Source organism: Petaurus breviceps, unplaced genomic scaffold (genome assembly GCF_028583685.1).
Source record: "Petaurus breviceps papuanus isolate PSGF00001 unplaced genomic scaffold, PetGlider_PUasm1.0 174, whole genome shotgun sequence".
Classification (NCBI taxonomy): Eukaryota; Metazoa; Chordata; class Mammalia; order Diprotodontia; family Petauridae; genus Petaurus; species Petaurus breviceps.
Window position 1 is genome coordinate 56967312 of NW_027185761.1, and position 20770 is coordinate 56988081.

The 20770-nt window shown below is 47.1% G+C and overlaps 1 protein-coding gene across 2 annotated transcripts in view; it reads left to right on the forward strand.

The window, feature by feature from the left end:
- The window catches only part of ACOX2 (acyl-CoA oxidase 2), a 49873-nt gene that overhangs the window by 20922 nt on the left and 8181 nt on the right, over nucleotides 1-20770 (forward strand). For both annotated transcript variants that reach the window (XM_069084240.1, XM_069084239.1), the window contains exons 9-14: nucleotides 2984-3146; nucleotides 4760-4950; nucleotides 6567-6746; nucleotides 8968-9073; nucleotides 15570-15787; nucleotides 20360-20492. In XM_069084240.1, coding sequence (XP_068940341.1) covers nucleotides 2984-3146; nucleotides 4760-4950; nucleotides 6567-6746; nucleotides 8968-9073; nucleotides 15570-15787; nucleotides 20360-20492 — 991 coding nt within the window. The remainder of the gene's footprint in view (nucleotides 1-2983; nucleotides 3147-4759; nucleotides 4951-6566; nucleotides 6747-8967; nucleotides 9074-15569; nucleotides 15788-20359; nucleotides 20493-20770) is intronic.

Here is a 20770-nt window from a genome sequence, read left to right on the forward strand (position 1 = left end):
ATTCATTAGGTGCCTGTAAGAATGAGGCAGATTTCTGAGCCCGCTGGAGTAGAGCTGTGGTCCCTGATCCTAAAGCAATGACTTTAGGGGGACAGAAGGAAAGAGGAAAATGGCCCAGTTATAGCTCCCCACCTAGCCACCCCCAAGTGCCCCAAGGGTGTCCCCAAGCAAAGGGGATCTTTCTTCCGGGGCAGGGAAGGGAAGGGGTAGGGGAAGGGAAGGAGGAAGGAGAGGGGAAGAGCAAGCTTCGGAGTTACAATCAGCTCCAAACGCTGGGCAGACAGAGGCTCATGAGCCACGCTCACCAACAGGAAGCAGGGGGCTGGAATGGGTGGGCTGCAAAGCTTAGGCCAATGGGGATCTATAGGAAGGAGCTCCTTCAGTCAATAGACATTCATTATTTGTGGATAATAATGTGCGTCCTTCAGGAGGTCAGCTCCTGGAGGCCAGGGATGGTTTCATTCCCAGAGCCTGGCAAAGTGCCCACCATAGAGGAATCACTCAATAAATGCTTCTTGACTGATTGATTGAACAGCAAGGCAAAGCAAGTGGGTAAAGAGATCTGAGCCTTCAGATCCTGAACTTTTGTGATCCCAGAAAGAACATCCCAAGTTTAGGAGGTGGTCTAGGGACCCAGGAAGAGATGGCTGGAGTCCATGGGGCAGAGGGGAACAGCAGATCCTGGGGGCTCCCAAGACCCCTCCTCCCTTGCCCATTCTCTGCTCTTTCTTCTCTGGTGCCCCTGTGGAAGGAGAGCCCACGCCCGTCGTCTGGACACCATTCATCGAGGTGGTCGGGGGAAAGGCCACCTTAGCCAGCCCATATTCACACCAGGGTTGGGGGGGGGGGGTCTTTGTAAAGGGTAACTGCCATCAGAGGTGAGGGCTACCTGCAGTGTTCCTAAATATTTTACCCTTCCCTACCAAAAGTGTATCTCTGACTCGAAAGAGCATTTCCAGAACTGGTGCCCGAGTAGCATCACATCTGTGTCCTGACATGTGAGCCTCATGGAGACGCACGTGTTTGATCTAGACACTCTCCCATGAGATGACACAGTACAGGCTGGGGTGGGGAAGCATCAGACCTTAAGTCAGAGGCCCTGGGTGTGAGTCCTCCCCCTGGCATTTCTTATCTGTGTGACCTTGGGCTTAATGTAACTCCTCAGGCTCCTCAATTGTAAGAGAAGGGCCTTGGACAAGATGTCTTCTGAGGTCCCTCCCCGGTGACCATCCCATGCTCCATCTGACATATGCAAAGCTATAAACTCAGTCTTTCTGGGACAAATGCTAATACTACAGCAGGCACACTGGCCTAGGTACTGGGGACCAGGGTTCAGAGCCTCACTCTGCTACTTATTGTTTTGTGACCTTGACCTCAACCTTGGGCATGGTATTTCCTCTTTGGGCTCCAGTTTCCTCATCTGTACAATGGAGATGTTTGACTAGATGGCCTCCAAGGTCCCTTCCTGCTCTAACCCTATGAGCTGTGACCAATATGGCATGAATAATAATACTTGTTATCAAAAGCCTCAAATCTTCTGGAGCGGAAGTCATTGTTAGTGACAATGAATGAAAAACCACCTTCCTCCTGGTTTGATAAAGCCCTTGAGAAAGCTGGGCCTGTATCTGTTCACAAAGTGGCTGAAGAAATCTGGTGGAGCTGAGGAAAGATCTCAGCTGAGCTCCCTGTTCCAGAGCTGGGAGGGGCCTCCAGGGTCACCTAGTCCAACCCCCTCATCTTACACAGGAGGGCACTGGGGCCCAGAGAGGGCAAACGCACTGTAAATGACAGAGCCAGAGTTTGGACTCAGGTCAGTCAGTCAGGAAGGCACGTCCTAGTCAGGTGTGGTGGCCTGTGATCCCTGCTACTGGGGGAGGCTGAGGCCTAGATGGATCAGATCACCTGAGTCTGGGGGCTCTGAACTGCCGTAGGGCTGCACTAAGGACAGCAGGGAGGGCCCCTAAGGTAGGAAGGGGCCATGTTGTAAAGGGGACTCTAATTTCTGCCATGCCACTGACTCACTGTGTAAAATCAACCAAGTCTTTTCTCCTCTCTGGGTCTCAGCTTGCTTATCTAAGGGGCTTGGGATACAGGAAAACCAAAGCCCCTTCTGGCTGTCATGGACATTATTCTATAAATTCAGCCTCATTTCCTCCCTATTGATTTCATGTCCCATCATCTGGGGTCCAAAGAGAGGCCAAATTCACATGTAATTGTTCATTCTATGATCACAAGACGCACAGAGTGAGTTCCATTTTGCAACTGCTGTTAGTCCTTTGTTCTCAAAGAGGACCATGACATTGGGGAGGAGATGCCATGACATGCACTGAATTGGATTTAAGTGAGGGAGGGCTGTGCAAAGTCACCAGCCTCACTTTCTCTTCTGGAGTCATCTGGATCCAGCGGCTAGAGATGGCTCAGGACAACTGGAGATGGGTCAGGATGCAGTGGGGGACCTAGATCTATATCTAAAGCTATGATCTTTAACAGGTCTCAGTTTGTAGAAAAACCAAGGCCCAGGGATCTCCAGCTACTGGCTTGGGGTTACAGAACATGTTAGTGAATTCTTTTAATTACTTTTAACTAGCCAACCATGGCATGGGGATCAGAAGACCCAGCTTTACAATCCTGGCTCTGCCACTTCCTTGAGACATGTTGACCTTGGGCCAATACAACCCATCTGGGCCTCAATATCCTCCGAGGCTTAGAGACCTGGCCAAGATGAGCTCTAAGCCTTTACAGATCTCAAGTCCATTGTTCTGTGCCTGATGTCATAGTGTTCTTTAAGAACAAAAGACAAACAACATCAACAATGAGCCAGGTAGCCAGATTCCCTAAGCACCAAAAAAGGCAGGTCTGTGTTAGGAGGCAGACACAAGATCCAAGTCCCACATTGGGCTTCCCCAGAGAAGCGACTACAGGCACAAGGGCCCCAACTTCATCAGCTCTTATATTGTCTCTCCTCTTCCTCCCATTCTCTCAGTGAGCCCGAGGTGAAAATCCTTGACTATCAGACTCAGCAAGAGAAGCTGCTTCCCCAGTTGGCCAGGGCCTATGCCTTCCATTTCATAGATAAAAGCATCAAAGAATTCTTCCAAAAATCCTACCAGGAGATACTCAATGGAAATGCCGCCAGCCTGCCAGAGGTAATGGGAGGACCCTGCCTTGGGAAATATTCCTGTAGGCCACTCCCTTCTTCCACACAGGCCAAGCCTCAGAAGGTGCTCCTCTCTGCTCCCAGCTCACACCATCTCCCAAGAAAGCAAGGGCCCCCTTCCCAAAGGTCAGGTTAATACAGACCACATGCTGGTCTTCACCACACTTCCCAGACAGGGCTCTGGGCTCCCTTCTGGCTCTCTCCCCAGCATACCCTGTTTTCTGGGTCTCCATCCCCACTTCCTTTCTCTGCCTCTTTCACTGAAGCCACAGAGGAAGACACAACACTGTCCCTGCCCACCCACCCTCGAGGAGCTCACAGCTTTAGAACAAAATGGTCACTGGACAGACCGAGGCTCAGACAAGGGGCGGTGAGAGCGTGGAGAATAACAGAAAGACAGGACATTACAGTGGAGGCAGGCAGACCTCACAGCAGCTTGGTTCTAGATGGGGAAGGGACATTAGTAAGAAGTCTCAGAAGCGGGATTGGAACCCAGTGATATTCATACCCTATTATCCAGCTCCTTGGTAGAGGGGAGTGGGACCAGATCCCTAAGTCAGACATCACCTATTGCCTTGGCAAGGTGGCCAAGCCTCTCCGGGGCAGCTCCATTCATTCATTTTTCAATAAGCATTTATTAAGCACATGCTTCATGCCTGGCATAATACTGGGCACTTGAAGGGGGAGGGCAGTGAGAGGGAGAGTAAGTATGGGGGAAAACTCTTAAATTCAACTTTTTCTGCCCAAAGATTGCTTCTTGGGGTACAAAATACAGTCATAGCCTGAGCTTCCCCATAGCAGGGACTACAGGTGAGTGCCACCACATCTGGCTAATATACGCTGCTTGGACTGACTGACCCGAGTTCAAATCTCGACTTTGCCATTTACAACACATTTGACCTTGGGCAAACAGCCTCCCTGCTAGACTGTGAAGAGCTTTAAATGCCTAACAGAGAAGGTCACACTTTATCCTAGAGAAAACAAGGACTCACTATGGCTTTTGTACCACAGGAGTAATAACAGACATACCCATGCCTTAGGAATATATATTTGGTGGAGTGTGGAAGATGGACTGGGAATGGGGAGAGACCACAGGCAAGGAGACTGATTCAGAGGCTGTGGCCATAGTCCAGACAAGAGGTGGTGAGCCAGGGGGTTGCTAGGTGGCGCAGCGAATAGAGCCCTGGCCCTGGAGTCAGGAGGACCCGAGTTCAAATCCGGCTTCAGACACTTAACATAAAAACTAGCCATGTGACCTTGGGCAAGTCACTCAACCCCAATTGCCCTCCAAAAAAAAAAAAAGAGGTGGTGAGCCTCCAAGAGTGGTGGCCATCGTCCGTGTCTTTGCCAAGAATTACGCGGTTACTGACTATAATGGGTTCCATCCGTGGTAGTGCTGCTGTTCCTTTTCATTTCTAGATATGCCCACTTTGGGTTTTTGTCATGGTTATTGGGTGACTGTATTTTGCGTCCCCAGAAGAAACAATGTTTAGACAGAAAAAGATGAATTTAAGAGTTTTCCCTCATCCTCATTCTCCCTCCCACTGCACTCCCCACCCCTCAGCTCCCTCCTCCCCTCCTAAGTCCTGTCTGTCTTCACAGCTTCACGCACTCAGTGCAGGGATGAAGGCCATGGTGTCAGACCACAGCATCCTGGGCGCTGAGATCTGTCGGAGGGCCTGTGGTGGGCACGGCTACTCCCTGCTGAGTGGACTGCCCTTCCTGGTCACCAAAGTGACAGCCTCCTGTACCTATGAAGGAGAAAACACTGTGCTGTACCTGCAGACAGCCAGGTATGTCTGACATCTGTTCACAAGCCCATTACCCCAAGAGCTGGGCATCTCTGGCCACCCTCCCAGGAATGGCACTGGGGCTTCTTTGAAGCCCTGCATTAAAAGGGGACCCCCCGGGAACAATTGTGAATGTGACCCCACAGAATCATAATTTCAGAGCTGGATAGGCGCTGGAGATAATCTTCTCTAATCCTTTCACTTTATGGATGAGAAAACTGAGACCCCAAGAGGATGAATAATGGCTTTCTGAGGCTCACCCAGAGTTCAGAGATTTAGAGCAGAAAGAAATCTTGGTCATCTTCTCTCATTTGACATGTGGGGAAACTGAGGCCCAGAGAGGGGAAGCACTTTGCCCACGGCTTTCCAGGGCACTACACTGCTAATGGATGAGGTCCAGCTGGCCCCAAATTCCTCTGCTTCATTGTTCTGATGCTAGCTGGGCTGTAGCAACATGCTTGTCTACTGACATTGGATGCCATGTTGTTTCCCATCTGTGGTGGTCACTGAGGGCCCTGGGAACGAGCTCAGCATCACAGGCCTCAGGAACGATAACTAGAGACTCTTGGGAAGACCCAGCTTCCCCCTTCCACTTCAGGGCATGTGCTATTCCAGCTCAAGATGTGAGGGAGGCTTGGTCCCAATTTTATGAGTTTTTGCAAATGCAATTTTATTCTTTTCTTCTCCAAGATAAAGCAGCTCATCCATGTGAAAGAGATCTGGGGCACTTAAGTCCACAGTCTCACACAACCCCCAGAAGATCTCCTCTGGGTGGTCTTGGACTACATGAATGGGAGCCCAGTGAACAAATTCAGACAAGGGTGCATCTCAGCGGGCTTTACTCGGGTCAGAGCACATCTGGAATACTGTGTTCAATTAGGAGCAAACATTTTACCAAAGATATTGACAAAATGAGTCACATGCAAAGAAGGATGAGCAGGGTGGCTGGGACAACCTGAAATTCGGTCATATTATTAAAAAAAACCCTATCGTATATAAATGATTGTAAATATAAACATTTGTAGAGTACTTCCAAATTTACATTAAACTACAAATGTTATCTCATTTAATCCTCATAACCCCCTGGGGGGGGGGGGGTTGAATCATTGCCCCCATTTTTCAGATAAGGAAAGTGAGGGAGGTTTTTAACCTGGAGGAGAAAAGCTCTGAGGGCACAATCACTGTCTTCCACTGTGTGGTGGAGGAATTAGGCTTTATCTGTTTGGCCGAAGAGGCCAGAACTAGGAACAATGAACACAAGCTGCAGGGGCAGATTTAGCTCAATGTAAAGAAAATCTTCCTAACCAAATGAAGCAGGCCCAGAGCAGAATGGAGTCAGGACCAGAGGTCCTGCCACCTGAAGACTTTAAGCAGAGAGTCTCAGAATCCAGGGGCTCACGCTGCATTTAGCATTGGGGGATTAGCAAGGGCAACTCTGCCCACATCAGGTGGAAAACTGGGAAGAGATCCAAGGCTCTTTCTTTGGCGCTTGGCCTCCAGTCGTATTTCTAGAGAATCTTAAGAGGCCCATCCAAAGGGATGCTTCTAGACGCAGGCCAGATGGTTGCTGGGTGACTAACAAGGAACCAGGCCACCTACTCACTTGACATTTCCTTCAGGTATCTGGTAAAGAGCTACCTACAGGCTCAATCTTCCCAAGGCTCTCTGTTGCAGACAACATTTCCTCAGTCCATCCGGTATCTCACTTCAGCTCAGACAGACAGGTGTCCAGCGCAGAAGACAGCAGACTTCCTCAGCCCAGCCCTCTACACTGAAGCCTATGCACATGCAGCAGCCAGGTCAGTGAGATGCAGAAGACTCTCACCACACAGAAGGGGACAGATGGCCTTTCCTTCTTTCATTGTGCAAATCTTTCCCTTCAAAATGACCAAGGCTCCCTTTGGGTCGGACCGATCTGAAGAAGTATATCCATAAAGAGAGAAGGGAGAGTGAGAGAGATGGAACAGGAGGGGAGAGGAGAAGGGGGGAAGAGAGGAAGACAGAGACAGAGAAAAAAGAAAGGGAGGCAGAGAGAGAGATAAGGGAGAGACAGAGAGACAGACACAGAGAGAGAGAGAGAGACAGAGAGAGAGAGAGAAAGGAAGAGAAAAAGAGGGAGAGGGGAAGAGAGACAGAGAAAAAGCACAGAGAGACAGAAAAAAAAGGAGAGGGGAAGAGAGGAAGACAGAGATAGAGAAAAAAAGAAAGGGAGGCAGAGAGAGAAAGGGAGAGACAGAGACAGAAAAAGAGAGACACAGAGAGAGGAAGAGAAAAAGAGGGAGAGGGGGAAGAGAGAGATAGAGAAAAAGAACAGAGAGAGAGAGAGAGAGGAGAGGGGGAGAGAGAGAATTGCAATACAAAAACCTTTAAAGAGCCTTAAGTAGTCAGGCTGCTCCTCAGATCCTGCCCGAGGCTAGGCCAACACATGTTAGTGATTAGACAAACACTAGACTGCAAAGGTCACACCCTGCCTGGGAGAAGGGAGATTCGAAGACAGGAAGAGAGCAAACAAAAGCCAGAAAGCCTGGCCAGGTTGGTACCAGTCTCTGCAAAGTGATGAGCTCCAGGGGCTGAGAGGAGCAAGAAAAGCAGCTGGGGGGAGGAGGCTGAGGGAAGTGGGGGCAGGGTCCGAAGCAGGCCAAGAAGCCAGCAGCTGGCAGGGTTTTCAGAGGGCCAGTCACTGGTCTGGCTGAACCGTCTCCCCAAAGGTTCTGTCATTTCTGGAAGCTGCCAGTGTGCTATGTCTTCCCTAAGCCCTGCTAGTGAAAGGCAGGGGCCTAGAAACTCTTCTGACAGTAGGCAGGGTACACAGGACAGGCAGGCTTGAAAAACATTCACCACAGAACCTTCCTATGTTGCTGATTTTCTTTCACTAAGTCATGTTGAGTCAAGTCGACAAGCATTTATTAACATGTCAACTGTTCACCAAGCACTCTGTTAAACACTTCAGATATTTAAAAAGGCAAAAATGGGCCCTGCCCTCAAGGAGCTTACACTCTAATGTACCAGATAAACTGCAGAGACTTGTAAGGACAACCTTGAGAGGATGGAACCGTAACACTGCACGGTTAGCTCCCACCAAGGACAGGTGTATGGACCAGAACCAATCCTAACTTAACAGATCGGTCCGCCCGTGTTAAGCGAGTATTACTGATGCACCATGGTCATGACAAACTGACCAATGAAGAAACAATGGGGTGCCAGCTCTGAAAAAGAGGCGCATGGAAATAAGTTCTAAGAAAAATTATTATGCGTAAGTTTTAGAAGCTATGGAAGCACATACATAATACATATACATACGTGCATACATATGTGTGTACATCTTTATGATGGACAGATGGATGGATGCTGTCATGGCTTTCCCCTGTAGTATATCCCACAGGCTGCCTCTCTTCAATGACTCCTTTTATTTCCAGATCACCTCAGCATAGGTTCATTGGAAGAGAAGGCTCTGGCGTTAAGGGGGACCGGGAAAGGCTTCTTGCTGAAGGAGAGATTTTAATTGAGACTTGAAGGAAGCCAGAAAGAAATGAGGAGAGGGAGAATCCCAGGTTTGAGAAACAGCCAGAAAAAGGTGCAGAGTCTGGAGAGGGAGGGTCTTAACACAAAGAACAGCTGCAGAGGACATAGAAGGAAGAAGCACTAAGGGGCCTGGAGAGGGAGGAAGGAGCCAGGACAGGAAGGGTCTTAGATGCCTCCAGGCAGAGGTTTTTATATGTGCTCCCAGAGATAACTGATGACAGAGCAGATGGCGGGTCCTTGGGTACACCTGTCTTGGTTTGGGTTCTTGAGTGCCCACAATTCAGTTGTGTGGAACCTTGGTCCTCGAAAGTGAGATGGTCCCGGATAAAGCCAACCTAACACAGAAGGAGGTCAAGGATAAAGCTGGACTCCTAGGAGAGCGAGGGCTTTAACATTCCAAGGGCTCTGTCACAGGCCAGAGACTCACATGCACATGGCCCAACAGATAAAGGGCAGATGAATGAACGCTGCCATAGTCTTTGTTTTTACCTTCTTCAGGCTTATAAGGAACTCAGCTCATAGACTACATGAGCTGACCAGCTCGGGGACTGACCAGTATGTAGCCTGGAACCTGACCACCATCCTGCTCGTCCAGGCAGCCAAAGTAAGTCCTTCACTGGCCAAAGAATGACTATGTGACAGATCTCTCTGTCTCTCCCACCTACAGCTACATTCAGGGGAAGGAAAAATGTCATCAGCTCTCTGCCATCATTACCTCCTCCTCAACATTCAATTGTTGCCCTCATTATACTACCCAGGCTTCAGTATTCCATATTTCCATTAAAGACCTTAAGCCCCACAGTGAGATTGCCTCGGATTTAGGAGACCACCTAATAATACAGCTCTTTTGGGTCTTGGCTGTTTAGAGACTTCACTTCAAAGGAGCTGGAGGGCAAGGCTTAGGGTCCAGATTCCTTTCCTTTCCTGCCTCCTCCTATATCCTGCTGGTATCCCATTTATTGTTTTTTGTTTGTTTGTTTTGGGTTTTTTTGCTTTTTGGAGGACAGTTGGGGTTGTGACTTGCCCAAGGTCACGTGGCTATTTTGTGTTAAGTGTCTTAGGCCGAATTTGAATTCAGGTCCTCCTGACTCCAGGGCCGGTGCTCTATTCACTGCGCCACCTACCCGCCCCCTGGTGTCCCATTTAATTCCATGGATATACGACTTTAGCCCTCTCTCTTTTTGGAAAAGGGTCTCCTCCTCGCCCCTTGCCAGTGTCTGAAAGATGAAGGTCAATGAGCATTTATCAAGTAGCTCCTTTGTACCAGGCATGGTGCTAAGCCCTGGGGATATAAAGAGACAAGTGTCTGCCTTCATGGCACTTACTAGATGATGTGTGAATAAGATATGGCCAGGGTAAACTGGAGGGACTTTCTGAGGGAAGGCACTAATGGGAGGGGTCAGGACAAGCTTCTTTCAGAAAGTGAGACTTGAGCTGAGATGTGAAGGATGCCAGGAAAAGTCATGGGGCAGAGAGAAGGAGGCAGAGAACTCCATTCCGTGCCTGAGGGCCAGCCAGAGCATATGCTCAGAGCTGGGAGTATCCTGCACAAAGAGGCCGGTGGCACTGAATCACAAGGGACAGAGAAGGAAGGGAGGTGCCAGACTGGGAAGGCAGGAAGGGACCAGGCTGTGGAGGGCTTTACAAGCCAAACCAAGGGGGAGACAGTGGAGTTTACTGATGTGTTTTAGGAAGAACACTTTGACAGCTGAGTGCAGAGAGACTTGAGGTGGGAGGCCAGCCAGTAGGCTACTGCAGCAGGTGATGAAGGCCTCCCTCAGGGTGGGAGCAGTGTCAGCAGAGAAGAGGGGAGGCTATGAAGGGAGGATTGACAGGACTGAGCACCAGACTGGACATGGGGAGAGGGCAGTGAGAGAGGAGGGAGGAGCTGAGGGCGACGCCCAGGTCGCTATGGGGCTAGTGAAGGACCTGAGAATCCTACAGAGAGCGGGGACTGGAACCCTGCTGCCAGCAGGCTTGGTCAGGGAACCCTTGGCAGACTTGGGTAGACAATGCCACCTAGTGGCATGTCAGCACCATTTCCTTCTATAAGCAGCACTGGTCCTGTTCAGAAGTGCTGGGCAGGAGCTCAGACAGAGCAGAAGGACCCAGAAAAATAAACCCCAGGCCTCCCAGACAGACCGATGGCCATCCCAAGGTGACCTGGTCAAAGGAGAATCATAAACATAGAAAGACGAACTGTAAATCACCATTCAAATGTAAGCACTTATTAAGACTGAGACAGAGAGAGAGGAGAGAGACACAGACAGACAGAGAGAGACCAACCTAAGGGGAGGAACCAATGAGCCTCCTCAGGTGTTCTCCACAAACCTCGGACAACAAGTAAAACACAGAGGAGCTGGGTCTCTCCTACTGATGGAGACCCTTCCCAAGAGGTTTCTTCTCAGAACCATTTGAAGAGCAGCACATTCAGAGACCCCACCCACACTATTCTTCACCTGCAGACATCATCCTTCCCTCCCCCTCCACCTAAGGATGTACAGCATGGTTTCAGGAGGTAGCCCTCAAATTAAAACAATGAGAAGGGGGAATAAATTAAAAGGCTTTGCAGGAGTGAGATGTTTGGATGTGATCTGAAAAGTCACAGAGTCAAAGAAAGAAAATTGTCAGACTCCTGCCAGATAGAAGAATTGTTGCTTCCTTTGAAAATCTGGATGGAATAAAGCTGATGCTGTCAGAGTTTTCCTAACTCAAGATAATGTTAGGTAGCACCCAATCATCCCATCTTCCCCCACCCCACCCCCCACAACCGGGTGGTCATGGTAGCAATGTAGTCTGCAGGGCCTTGGCCTTGTAGTAAGGGAGGCCTGGCATTCAGAACTTAGCCTTATGGCCCTGGTCACTTAATATCTCTGGGCCTCAGTTTCCTCACCTATAAAAGAGCGGATTCGACTAAATGATTTCTAAGGCCCCTTCCAGCTCTCAATCTGTGACCTTGTGGTTCATACCAGGCAGTGTGACACACACCTTGGTGTGGTCCATACAGGGCTAAGTGGGAAGTCAGGAAGACCCTGAATCCCAGATCAGACACTTACTAGCTTTGGGGCCCCAGGCAAGCCACCCAGTTTCCCCATCTGCAAACTAGAATGATCACAATACCTGTACTGCAAGACTGTCCTTTGCAAACCTTGAAGCTTGACAGGAATTTCAGCTCATCTCCAGAGGAAGGCAACCCACTTCTATGTAAAAGAACACTGGATTTGGAGACAGAAAATCTGGGACATGTGACCAATGAAATCATGGATCTCTGATGGACCCTTCCCACCCCACCCAATACTATAGAGCATCTGAAACAGAAGCAAAGCAGGTGAAAAAAGAAACAACAGGGAGACAAACCCAAAGGGTTAAATGACATATTTGAAGAAAGTGGGCAAAAATTAACACTGGTCTGAAAAGCACAAGACCATATTGGGGTGGGAAAAGCATCAGCAGGCCCCCAAGGAGACAAGAAATGCATTGGTCAGCACCCTTAGGAGTATCTGTCCAATTCCATCCAATTCAGTAAACATTTAATCAATGCCTACTATGTGCCAAGCACTGTGTTGAATACAGAATATAAAGACAGAAATGTAACAGAACTTACCATCAGAGAGCTGACAATCTCCTAAGGGATACAATATGGTTTTTTGAAAAAGCAATGTGGTGGGGGTATGAGAGCAGTAACAATGAGGGGATCAGAAAAGGCCTTGTGTAGGAAGCAGTGCCTGAACTCAGCCTAGCACAGGGTTCTACCAGACAGGGGCAAAGGGGAGCATCTGAGATATGACAGACGGGCTGTACGAAGGCATGAAGTGGGGACGTCAGGTGGGGGAGCCCAACTTGGCTGAACAGATCATTTGGCTGGAATATGAAGTGTGGGAATGTGAGAAATGTGAAATAAGTCTAGAAACATTGTCTGGAGCCAGATTGTGAAAGGCTTGAAATAACAAGCTGAGAAGTTTGTGTTTTATCCTAAGGGACGGAGGGGGCTGCTAAAGAGACTAAGCAGATGCTTACAAACGTGATTTAGGCAGCTGTGTGGAAGATTACAGGAGGGAAAGGCTGGAAGCAGAGGTGATGAAGGCCCACCAAGGGTGGTGGCTGTGATCAGAGACAAAGGTCGTGAGGGAGGATGAACACAGGAAATGAAGCCAAGTTAAGAGTCATGGATGGCTCTGAGGTCACATACCTGGTGGTCTGGAAGGATGGGTCGTGTCCTTGGCACAAATAGGGACAATTAGAAGGATTAAGTCTAGGAGGAAAAATACAATCTTGGACATATTGAGATTAAGATGTTGATGGGACATCCAGGGGACATGTCTCCTAAGCAATTGTTGAAATAGGCCTGGAATTTGAGAGAGAGGTGAAAGCTAGATCTCGTCGCTATAGAGATAATTGAGCCCACGGCAACGGTTGAGATTACTGAGAGGTTTTTTTTTTTGTTTGGATGATGTATTATATTATTGATTTGTATTGAGCTTGCAATCCTCTAGGACCCTCAGATCTTTTTCCTACGAAATGGCATCGTCACACCCTCCCCTATCTTGTACTTGTCACTTTTTAACTCAAGTATAGAGCTTTACATGGATTCCTATCAGGTGATATTAGATTGGGTCCAGTGTTTGAAATCTTTGGGGATCCTGAATCTGCCATCCAACATGTTAGCTACCCCTTCCAGTTTTGTGTCATCTGCAAATTTGGTAAGCCAAGGCATTGATTAAAAATCTTAAGCAGTACAGAATCAAAGATGGATAGCAGGAATACTCATGGACCTCCCTTGTAATTAACATTGATCAATTAAGCAACTCTGAGGTTCCACCTCACACCCATCAGATAGGCAAAGATAACCAAAAGAGGAAAGCAACATGTTGGAGTGGCTGTGGGAAAACAGGCATGTTAATGCACTGTTGGTGGGGCTCAGAATTGGTCTGGCCATTTTGGAAAGTAATTTGGAACTGTACCTCAAAATCACTCAACTGTGCACGCCCTTTGACCCACTAAGTTTATACCCCAAAGAGAACAAAGAAAGAAAAGGGACCATACATACAAAAAATACTGCTTTTGTAGTAGCAAAGAACCAGAAACTCGTGGGGCACCAATCAATCTGGAAACAGCTGAACAAATTATGGTATTTGCATATAATGGAATACTACTGTGCCCAAAGAAATGACAAAAGGGATAGAGTCAGAGAAACCTAGAAAGACTTGAACTAATAAAGAATAAAGTGAGAAGGACCAGGAACAAATTTATATAATAACAACATTTTAAAGACAAACAACTCTGAACGACTTAGGAAAGCTAATCAACACAGTGACCAACCAAGACTCCAGAGAGGACACTACGCACTTCCTAACAGATGATGGGTTCAAATATAAAGAATAAGACAGGGGCAGCCAGGTGGCACAGCGAATAAGAGTGCCGGCCCCAGCGCTGAGAGACCCAGGGAGACCTGGGATTGGTTCCGGCCTCAGATACTTGGCACCAACACAAATATAACTAGCCGTGTAACCTTGAGCAAGTTACTTAACCCCAATTGCTTAAAAAAAAAGAATAAGACATCCATTTTTTGAACAGTCAATTCAGGAATTTGCTTTACTTGACCATACATATTTACTACCAAGCTTTTCTCTTTCTTTTTGTTGTTGATGTTCATTTGGTGTAAAGGGAATTGCGGAGGTGTGAGGGGAGGAAGAGAAAACAGATGCTTATTAATTGAAAATAAAGCAAAATGGGGAAAAAATTGACATTGATCAACTAATGTGATTTTGGGTTGTACTAAGAGAAGTCATGTCCAGAAGCAAGAAATTGATAGATTGATAAACCAGAGAAGGACAACCAGGGTGGGAAAAGGCCTTGAGTTCACATCATGAGAGGTTCAGTTTAAGGAATTGGGGATGTTTGGCCTGAAGAAGAAAAGGGTATGTGATACCTGTGTTCAAATATTTGAAGGACTGACATGCAGAAGGGGATTATTCTTGTTTTCCTTGGTTCCAAGGGGCAAAACCAGGAGGCATGAGTGGAAGCTGCAAAGAGGCATACTCAGGCTTGGGTTTCCTAATGACTGGAACTCTCCAGAAGCAGGATGCACTGCCTTGGGAAGTGGTGGGTTCCTTCTCTCTGGAAGCCTTCGGGCAGATGCTAAATGACCATTTGTAAGGCGTGCTGTAGGGGCTTGGCCACCTAGTTGGACCAGATAGAACCAGAAGTCTTTTCCAACACTGAATTTCTTTGGTTCTCTGATAATCCCATTATGTTTTGCCACATATAGGATATTTGGTTTGGTTCTGGGCACCATATTTTATTTTATTTTGGGGGGAGGCACCATGTTTTAGAAAGGGCATTGGGAAACTAGAATGTGTCCAGTAGAGTATGAGCAGGATAGTGAAGGGACTAAAGACCATACCACATGTGGAAAGGACTGGCAATGTTTATATTAAGTGGCAACAGAACCATTGTCTTCAAGTATTGGAAAGATTATCATGGGGAAGATAGATTAGATTTGATCAGCTCAGTCCTAAGGGAAGAATTAAGAACAGTAGGTAGACATTACAAGGACACAGCTTTCTCCTTATATTTACAAAAAAAACCAAAGAAACAAACTGTCTAATAATTAGAGCCGCCGGAAAAGACACGGCAGCCTCAGGGGGCAGTGAGCTCCCCCCTCCCCCCCCAATCCCCACCAAAGTCTCCAAGCAAAGGCCACAGAACCACTTAGTGTGGACCTTGCATAGACTTCTTCCTTCCTGCTCAGGCCTGGTGTGGCTTCAAAACAGACCTGCTTCTTCATCTTTTTGTCATGGGCCCTTGGGCAGTTGAAGCCTATGGGAGCCCTTGAGAATAATACTTTTACATGCAGAGAATAAAATACATAAAATTACAAAGGAAACCAGTCTTAGTGAAATAGTTATTTAAAAAAAAAAAAGTTCAAAGATGACAGCTTTTAACCCTGCTGGCCCAGATGATCCCCAAGTCCCCTTCCAGCTTTGACCACTGTGCAGTTCTAAGCAGAAAATGCTTATTTCCCCCCACCAGTTCTTTCTTTTGGTCAGAGGGCAGCCTGGATTGAGCAACAAAAGTTCACACAACTGCATCTTTTCTAGGCTCACTGTTACTATTTTACTGTGAAAACTTTTGTGGACTCTCTAAGAAAACTTGAAAACGAACCAGAGATCTACCAAGTAATTAAACGCCTGTGTGACCTGTATGCCTTACACGGCCTGCTGTCTAACCTAGGTGACTTCCTACATGATGGCTACATGTCTGGGGCCCAAGCAGACCTGGCAGCCATGGCCTATTACGACCTCCTTTCTCTGATCCGGTAAGTGATTAGTGCTGAGAACACTGCTGGAGTAGAAAGTGAGAGGTAGAGGGCAGGACATCAGTCCGTACCTGTTCCTTGATGATATTTTATTTATTATTATTACTACCAATAGTAATAGCGAGCATTTAGATAGCACTTAGTGGTTTGCAAAGCATTTATACATGTTATCCCACTGAGAAGTATCACCATCAAATTTCAACTTGCTTCCAAAACAGGATTAGTAAGAGGATATTTTAATTTGGTTTGGGTTTTGCCAAATTTGAAAGGAAAGAAAAGAGAAGGAATGCATTAGTGTATACATGTCAGTTGGGGGAGGGCAGGAGAAGGGGGAGGAAGGGAGATGTGGTACACAGCACAATGAGCTGGTTCCAGGAAACAAAGATTTCATTAAGGTAGCAAGTTGGATTCCTGGGGGAAAAAATGTGAAAGACCCAAGCTATTCTAGACTTGACTTTAAAAAGATATTTTACATTGTATAATGGAAAGACAGCATTGCCCTAAAGCCACACATACTGTGTGACTAGGCAGATCACTTAACCTTTTAGTGGTCTTGGCAGCTAAGACTATAAACTGCAGGGAAGCTGCCCTCCTGCATTAAGAAACAGAGCTCCCTATACCAAGGAAACCCCAAGTCCAGGCCTTCTGTCATTCCCCAATACGAGGAAAGTGACCTAGGTAGAAATCTGATATCAGCAAGCTCTGACAAGAATTCAACAGCATCAGAAATTGGCAAAGGGCTGTACTAAAACAAAAATATTTCTTAAAAAGCCATGGAGAGTATGTGTGTGTGTGTGCATGTGCATATGCATGTGTCTGTGTGTATGCGAGAGAGAGAGACAGAGAGAAGGCATTGGCATATCTGTAACCATGAAGTGTGTGTGTGTATGCATATGCATGTCTGTGTGTGTGTATGTGTGTGAGAGAGAGAGAGCATTGGCATACCTGTAGCCATGGTGTGTGTGTGTGTGCATATGCATGTCTGTGTGTGTGTGTGAGAGAGAGAGAGACAGAGAGCATTGGCATATCTGTGTGTGTATGTGTGTGTGTGTATGAAAGAGAGAGAGAGACAGAGAGAGACAGAGAGAGAGCACTGGCATATCTGTAGCCATGGAGTGTGTGTGTGTGTGAGAGAGAGAGAGAGAGAGACAGAGAGAGAGCATTGGCATATCTGTGTGTGTGTGTGTGTGAGAGAGAGAGAGACAGAGAGAGAGAGAGACAGAGAGAGAGCACTGGCATATCTGTGTGTGTGTATGTGTGTGAGAGAGAGACAGAGAGAGAGCACTGGCATATCTGTGTGTGTGAGAGAGAAACAGAGAGAGAGCATTGGCATATCTGTGTGTGTGTGTGTGTGAGAGAGAGACAGAGAGACAGAGAGACAGAGAGAAAGCACTGGCATATCTGTAGCCATGGAGTGTGTGTGCGTGTGCATGTCTATGTGTGTGTGAGAGAGAGAGACAGAGGGCATTGGCATATCTGTAGCCATGGAGGAGATGGCTTGTGGAGGAATATGGATCAGATTCCACTTGGGTACCATGGATGGGTTATTTACTATTTTCTTGTGCCTTAGTCACTATCCCAATGCTCTTACAAATAAATCCCAGGTCTACCAGGTGCATATTTGTGTGATCTTGGAGAAGTCGCTTTAACTTTCTAAGCCTCAGTCTCCCATTCTATAATATGAGCGAGCTGGCCTCCAAGGCTCCATGACTAGGGTCCACACAAGCCCAATGGAGTGCCAAGCTTCCTCCAGAAAAGCCCTGCTTTTATGCCAGCAGCCCCAAGCTGGAGGCGCACTGAGGGTGGATCCAGGGACAAACCAGGCCAACCAGCCAAGGACTCCCGTACCTGCGGCAGTTTCAGAGAGGGTCAGTACTGGGTTGGTCAAGGTTCTTAATGCGCTGAATTTTCCAACAACTATTACTCTTGAAGATTTCTCTCCAAGTCACAGGAATAATGAGCTATATGATGAAATCACTGGTGACCAATGTAATTGGAAATGCATATTCTACGTGTCTGAAAGAGTTTTAACTGTTTTTACAGGTCTGTTGGCCAAGACACACTTTTGGTCCAAGAATTCTCAAAGCATGATCCCCAGTGCACATTTAGCATATGGGGGGCGAGGGGTACCTCAGAGGCAGCAACAGGCAGGAGGAGAGTCCTGTATTCAGGAGTCAGCTCCTCCCACCTCCATAGAGGGACTGTACTGGATGCTGTCTGAAGCCCCAGCCGCTTTGGGGCTCTGGAGCCTGGGGCCTCTGGCCTAGGCCCAAAGTGGCTCATTGCAGCCATGTGGGGATCAGGAGAGTGGGATGAACACGATGAACTTTACACAAACTCTGCAGAATCAGGCTGTACCAGCAGGCATTTCGTTTCCATTTATCTGTTATCCTCTTAGCCTTCTGTTGACAGAGACTGTCTGTTGTCGCCCTGCTTTAAAATCTTCTGCAAGACTTTCAAAGTGGGATAAGAACAGTCATGTTTGTTCTCAACTCAACAAATCACGCTGACTCGTGTTACAGCACGTTACCTATATACACAGGTGCTTATGATTAATCAGTAAGCAAACAGGTCTGTTTTACTTGTGGGGGTAGGGACGGGAGAGAAGGCAAGGTCAGGGCCTGTGAGGTAATCTGTGCTTAGAACTCCTGGCATGAAAACTCCCTCCACTGATACTGAGCCAGGATGTGTCAAATACAGACCTCGAACCCAGGTTTTCCTGACTCAGAAGCCATGAATGTTTCCATCTCCATACCATACCGCTAATAAGAGAGGTAATTTTAAAATGAATATATAAGTAGGCATATCACATTCATTATCACTACACCAATTTTATAGTGTGATATTTATAATATGTGATATAACACTGTCATAATGCAACTGATGCTTATATTAGTAATGAACTGAATTAATTATTAATGATAGCCCACATTTACATCCCCCTCTAAAGTTAACAAAGCCCCTTACTCACAACAACCCTGTGAAATTGGTGGTACAAGCATTTTCTCTGTTTTAGAGATGAAAAAACTGGTTAAGTGACTTTCCCAAGGCCATGCAACTTGAAAGAATGAGGAAAAGAACCCAGGCCTCTAGACTTGGAGGCCAGTGCTTTTTCTACTAAACAACAAAGATTATCCAAAAAAACAAGCTGAAACATGCAAAGCACCATGTCTAATATATATGGAATAATTTTCTTAAATTTCTATTTGTATATGTTCTTCTTGAATAAAACAGATGATGCTGAACCTCTCCTTAACACAGGTACATTGCTGCCTCAGTCACTGCCTTTCTCTCTCTGAGCCTCTGTTTCCTCAGCTGTAAAATGAGGCCTCTCAGGTCCCTCCCAAGCTGTCAGTCTGTGACCCCATATCACCCTGAACACCACCTTTCCCAAATTATAACCAAATCCAATGAAATTCCATACTCACTCAATACTCAAATGAAGCAGAACTCCACCCAGTGTTCTCTGGGCCTTATACATTATCCTACTTAAAATGAGTTGGTTTTAATTAGGCAGGATCCCAGCTGTTGTTTGGGTCTGAGCAGTGTGAACTCCCCTGAGGTCTGTCTGTTTACGGGGCTCACTTATGACCTGGTTCCCACAGAACTACAAAATGCCTCTTTCAGGGCCTGGAGCCAATTATCTGCATTCTTCTACCCCAATGGCTCAAAGGCCATCCATTCCTCAACTATAAAATGCTGGGGTGGGCAGATGACCTCTACAGTTCCTTCTAGAGGAATGGCCCCGAGTCCCTCTAAGCAAGAAAGCATTTGGATGTGGGTTGGAAATGAGCTGTACATCTGCTGTCCCAAGAACCAAACTGCCCACACTTGAACCACCTCATCATGAGAAGGCCGGCCACCAGGCGATGCATTTCCTTTGTAACAGCTGGAAACTCTCACAAAACTGTTGGATGGATGTTAGGTCAGCTGAGGGAGTGTCCCCATCAACTGAAATGCCAGATCTTATGGCAAAATTTCTGAAACTCGAGTAAGCAAGGCCTGCATGGGGGCAGACATGATGATCATCGTAATACAATTTCTTAGGAGGTCTAGAAATAAAAATTTATGTAAGCACTTTATATATGCTACTTGATTTGACCCTTACAACAACCCTTGAGAAAGGTGTGGCTATTATGCCCATTTTACAGATAAGGAAACTGAGGCTGTGATGTCAAGTGATTTGCCCAGGGTCACACAGCTACTAAAGGAATGAGGCAGGATTTTAATTCTGGTCTTAGCACTCCACCTGCTAGTGCTGCTCAAGGCACCCAGAAAGACACTGAACTGTGTGGAAAGTAGCAGTGACCCATGCCAGAGTAGTGTTTGGCATCTCCAAGCACGGGGGTAGGGATGATCTTCCATGAACACTTAGATGCTGGCTGTGGCAGGTTACAGCCCAAGAGGGGGCGCACTGGGGCAAACAGAAGCCCACACTGCTGACTTATTCACAGGTACCAGGATGCTTCGGTTATGATGGTCACCAGCATTTCTGTTCCCACCAGGAAATCGCCACCTGAACGTAATCTGAAATGTTATTAAAATAATCAACTCCTATGTTCTCTCTCTTAGGAAAGATGCAGTTTTATTGACTGACGCCTTTGACTTCTCCGATGAGTCCTTAAATTCTGCACTTGGCTGTTATGATGGAAATGCCTACGAGCGGCTGTTCCAGTGGGCCCAGCTATCACCAACCAATACTGAGGTAGGGAGGGCAACATGCCATCAATTATGCAAGAGAGCAGAGAACAAGGGCAAATTTATCTCCTTGTTCTCTAGTTTTCTAGAATGCAGAAGAGACAAGCCACACCATGTGATTTTCAACCTAATGGAAATCAATTAAAAGTATTTTAAGCACATAGGCGAGGAGGAGGGGTCCGGGCCCATGAGGAGCTGGAGCCAGGAAGGCGCTGCTGGGAATGAGGGCTGGGGAGCTGGCACAACATACTGGACTCTAAATCAGGGCGCAGAGGGTGCTCGTGC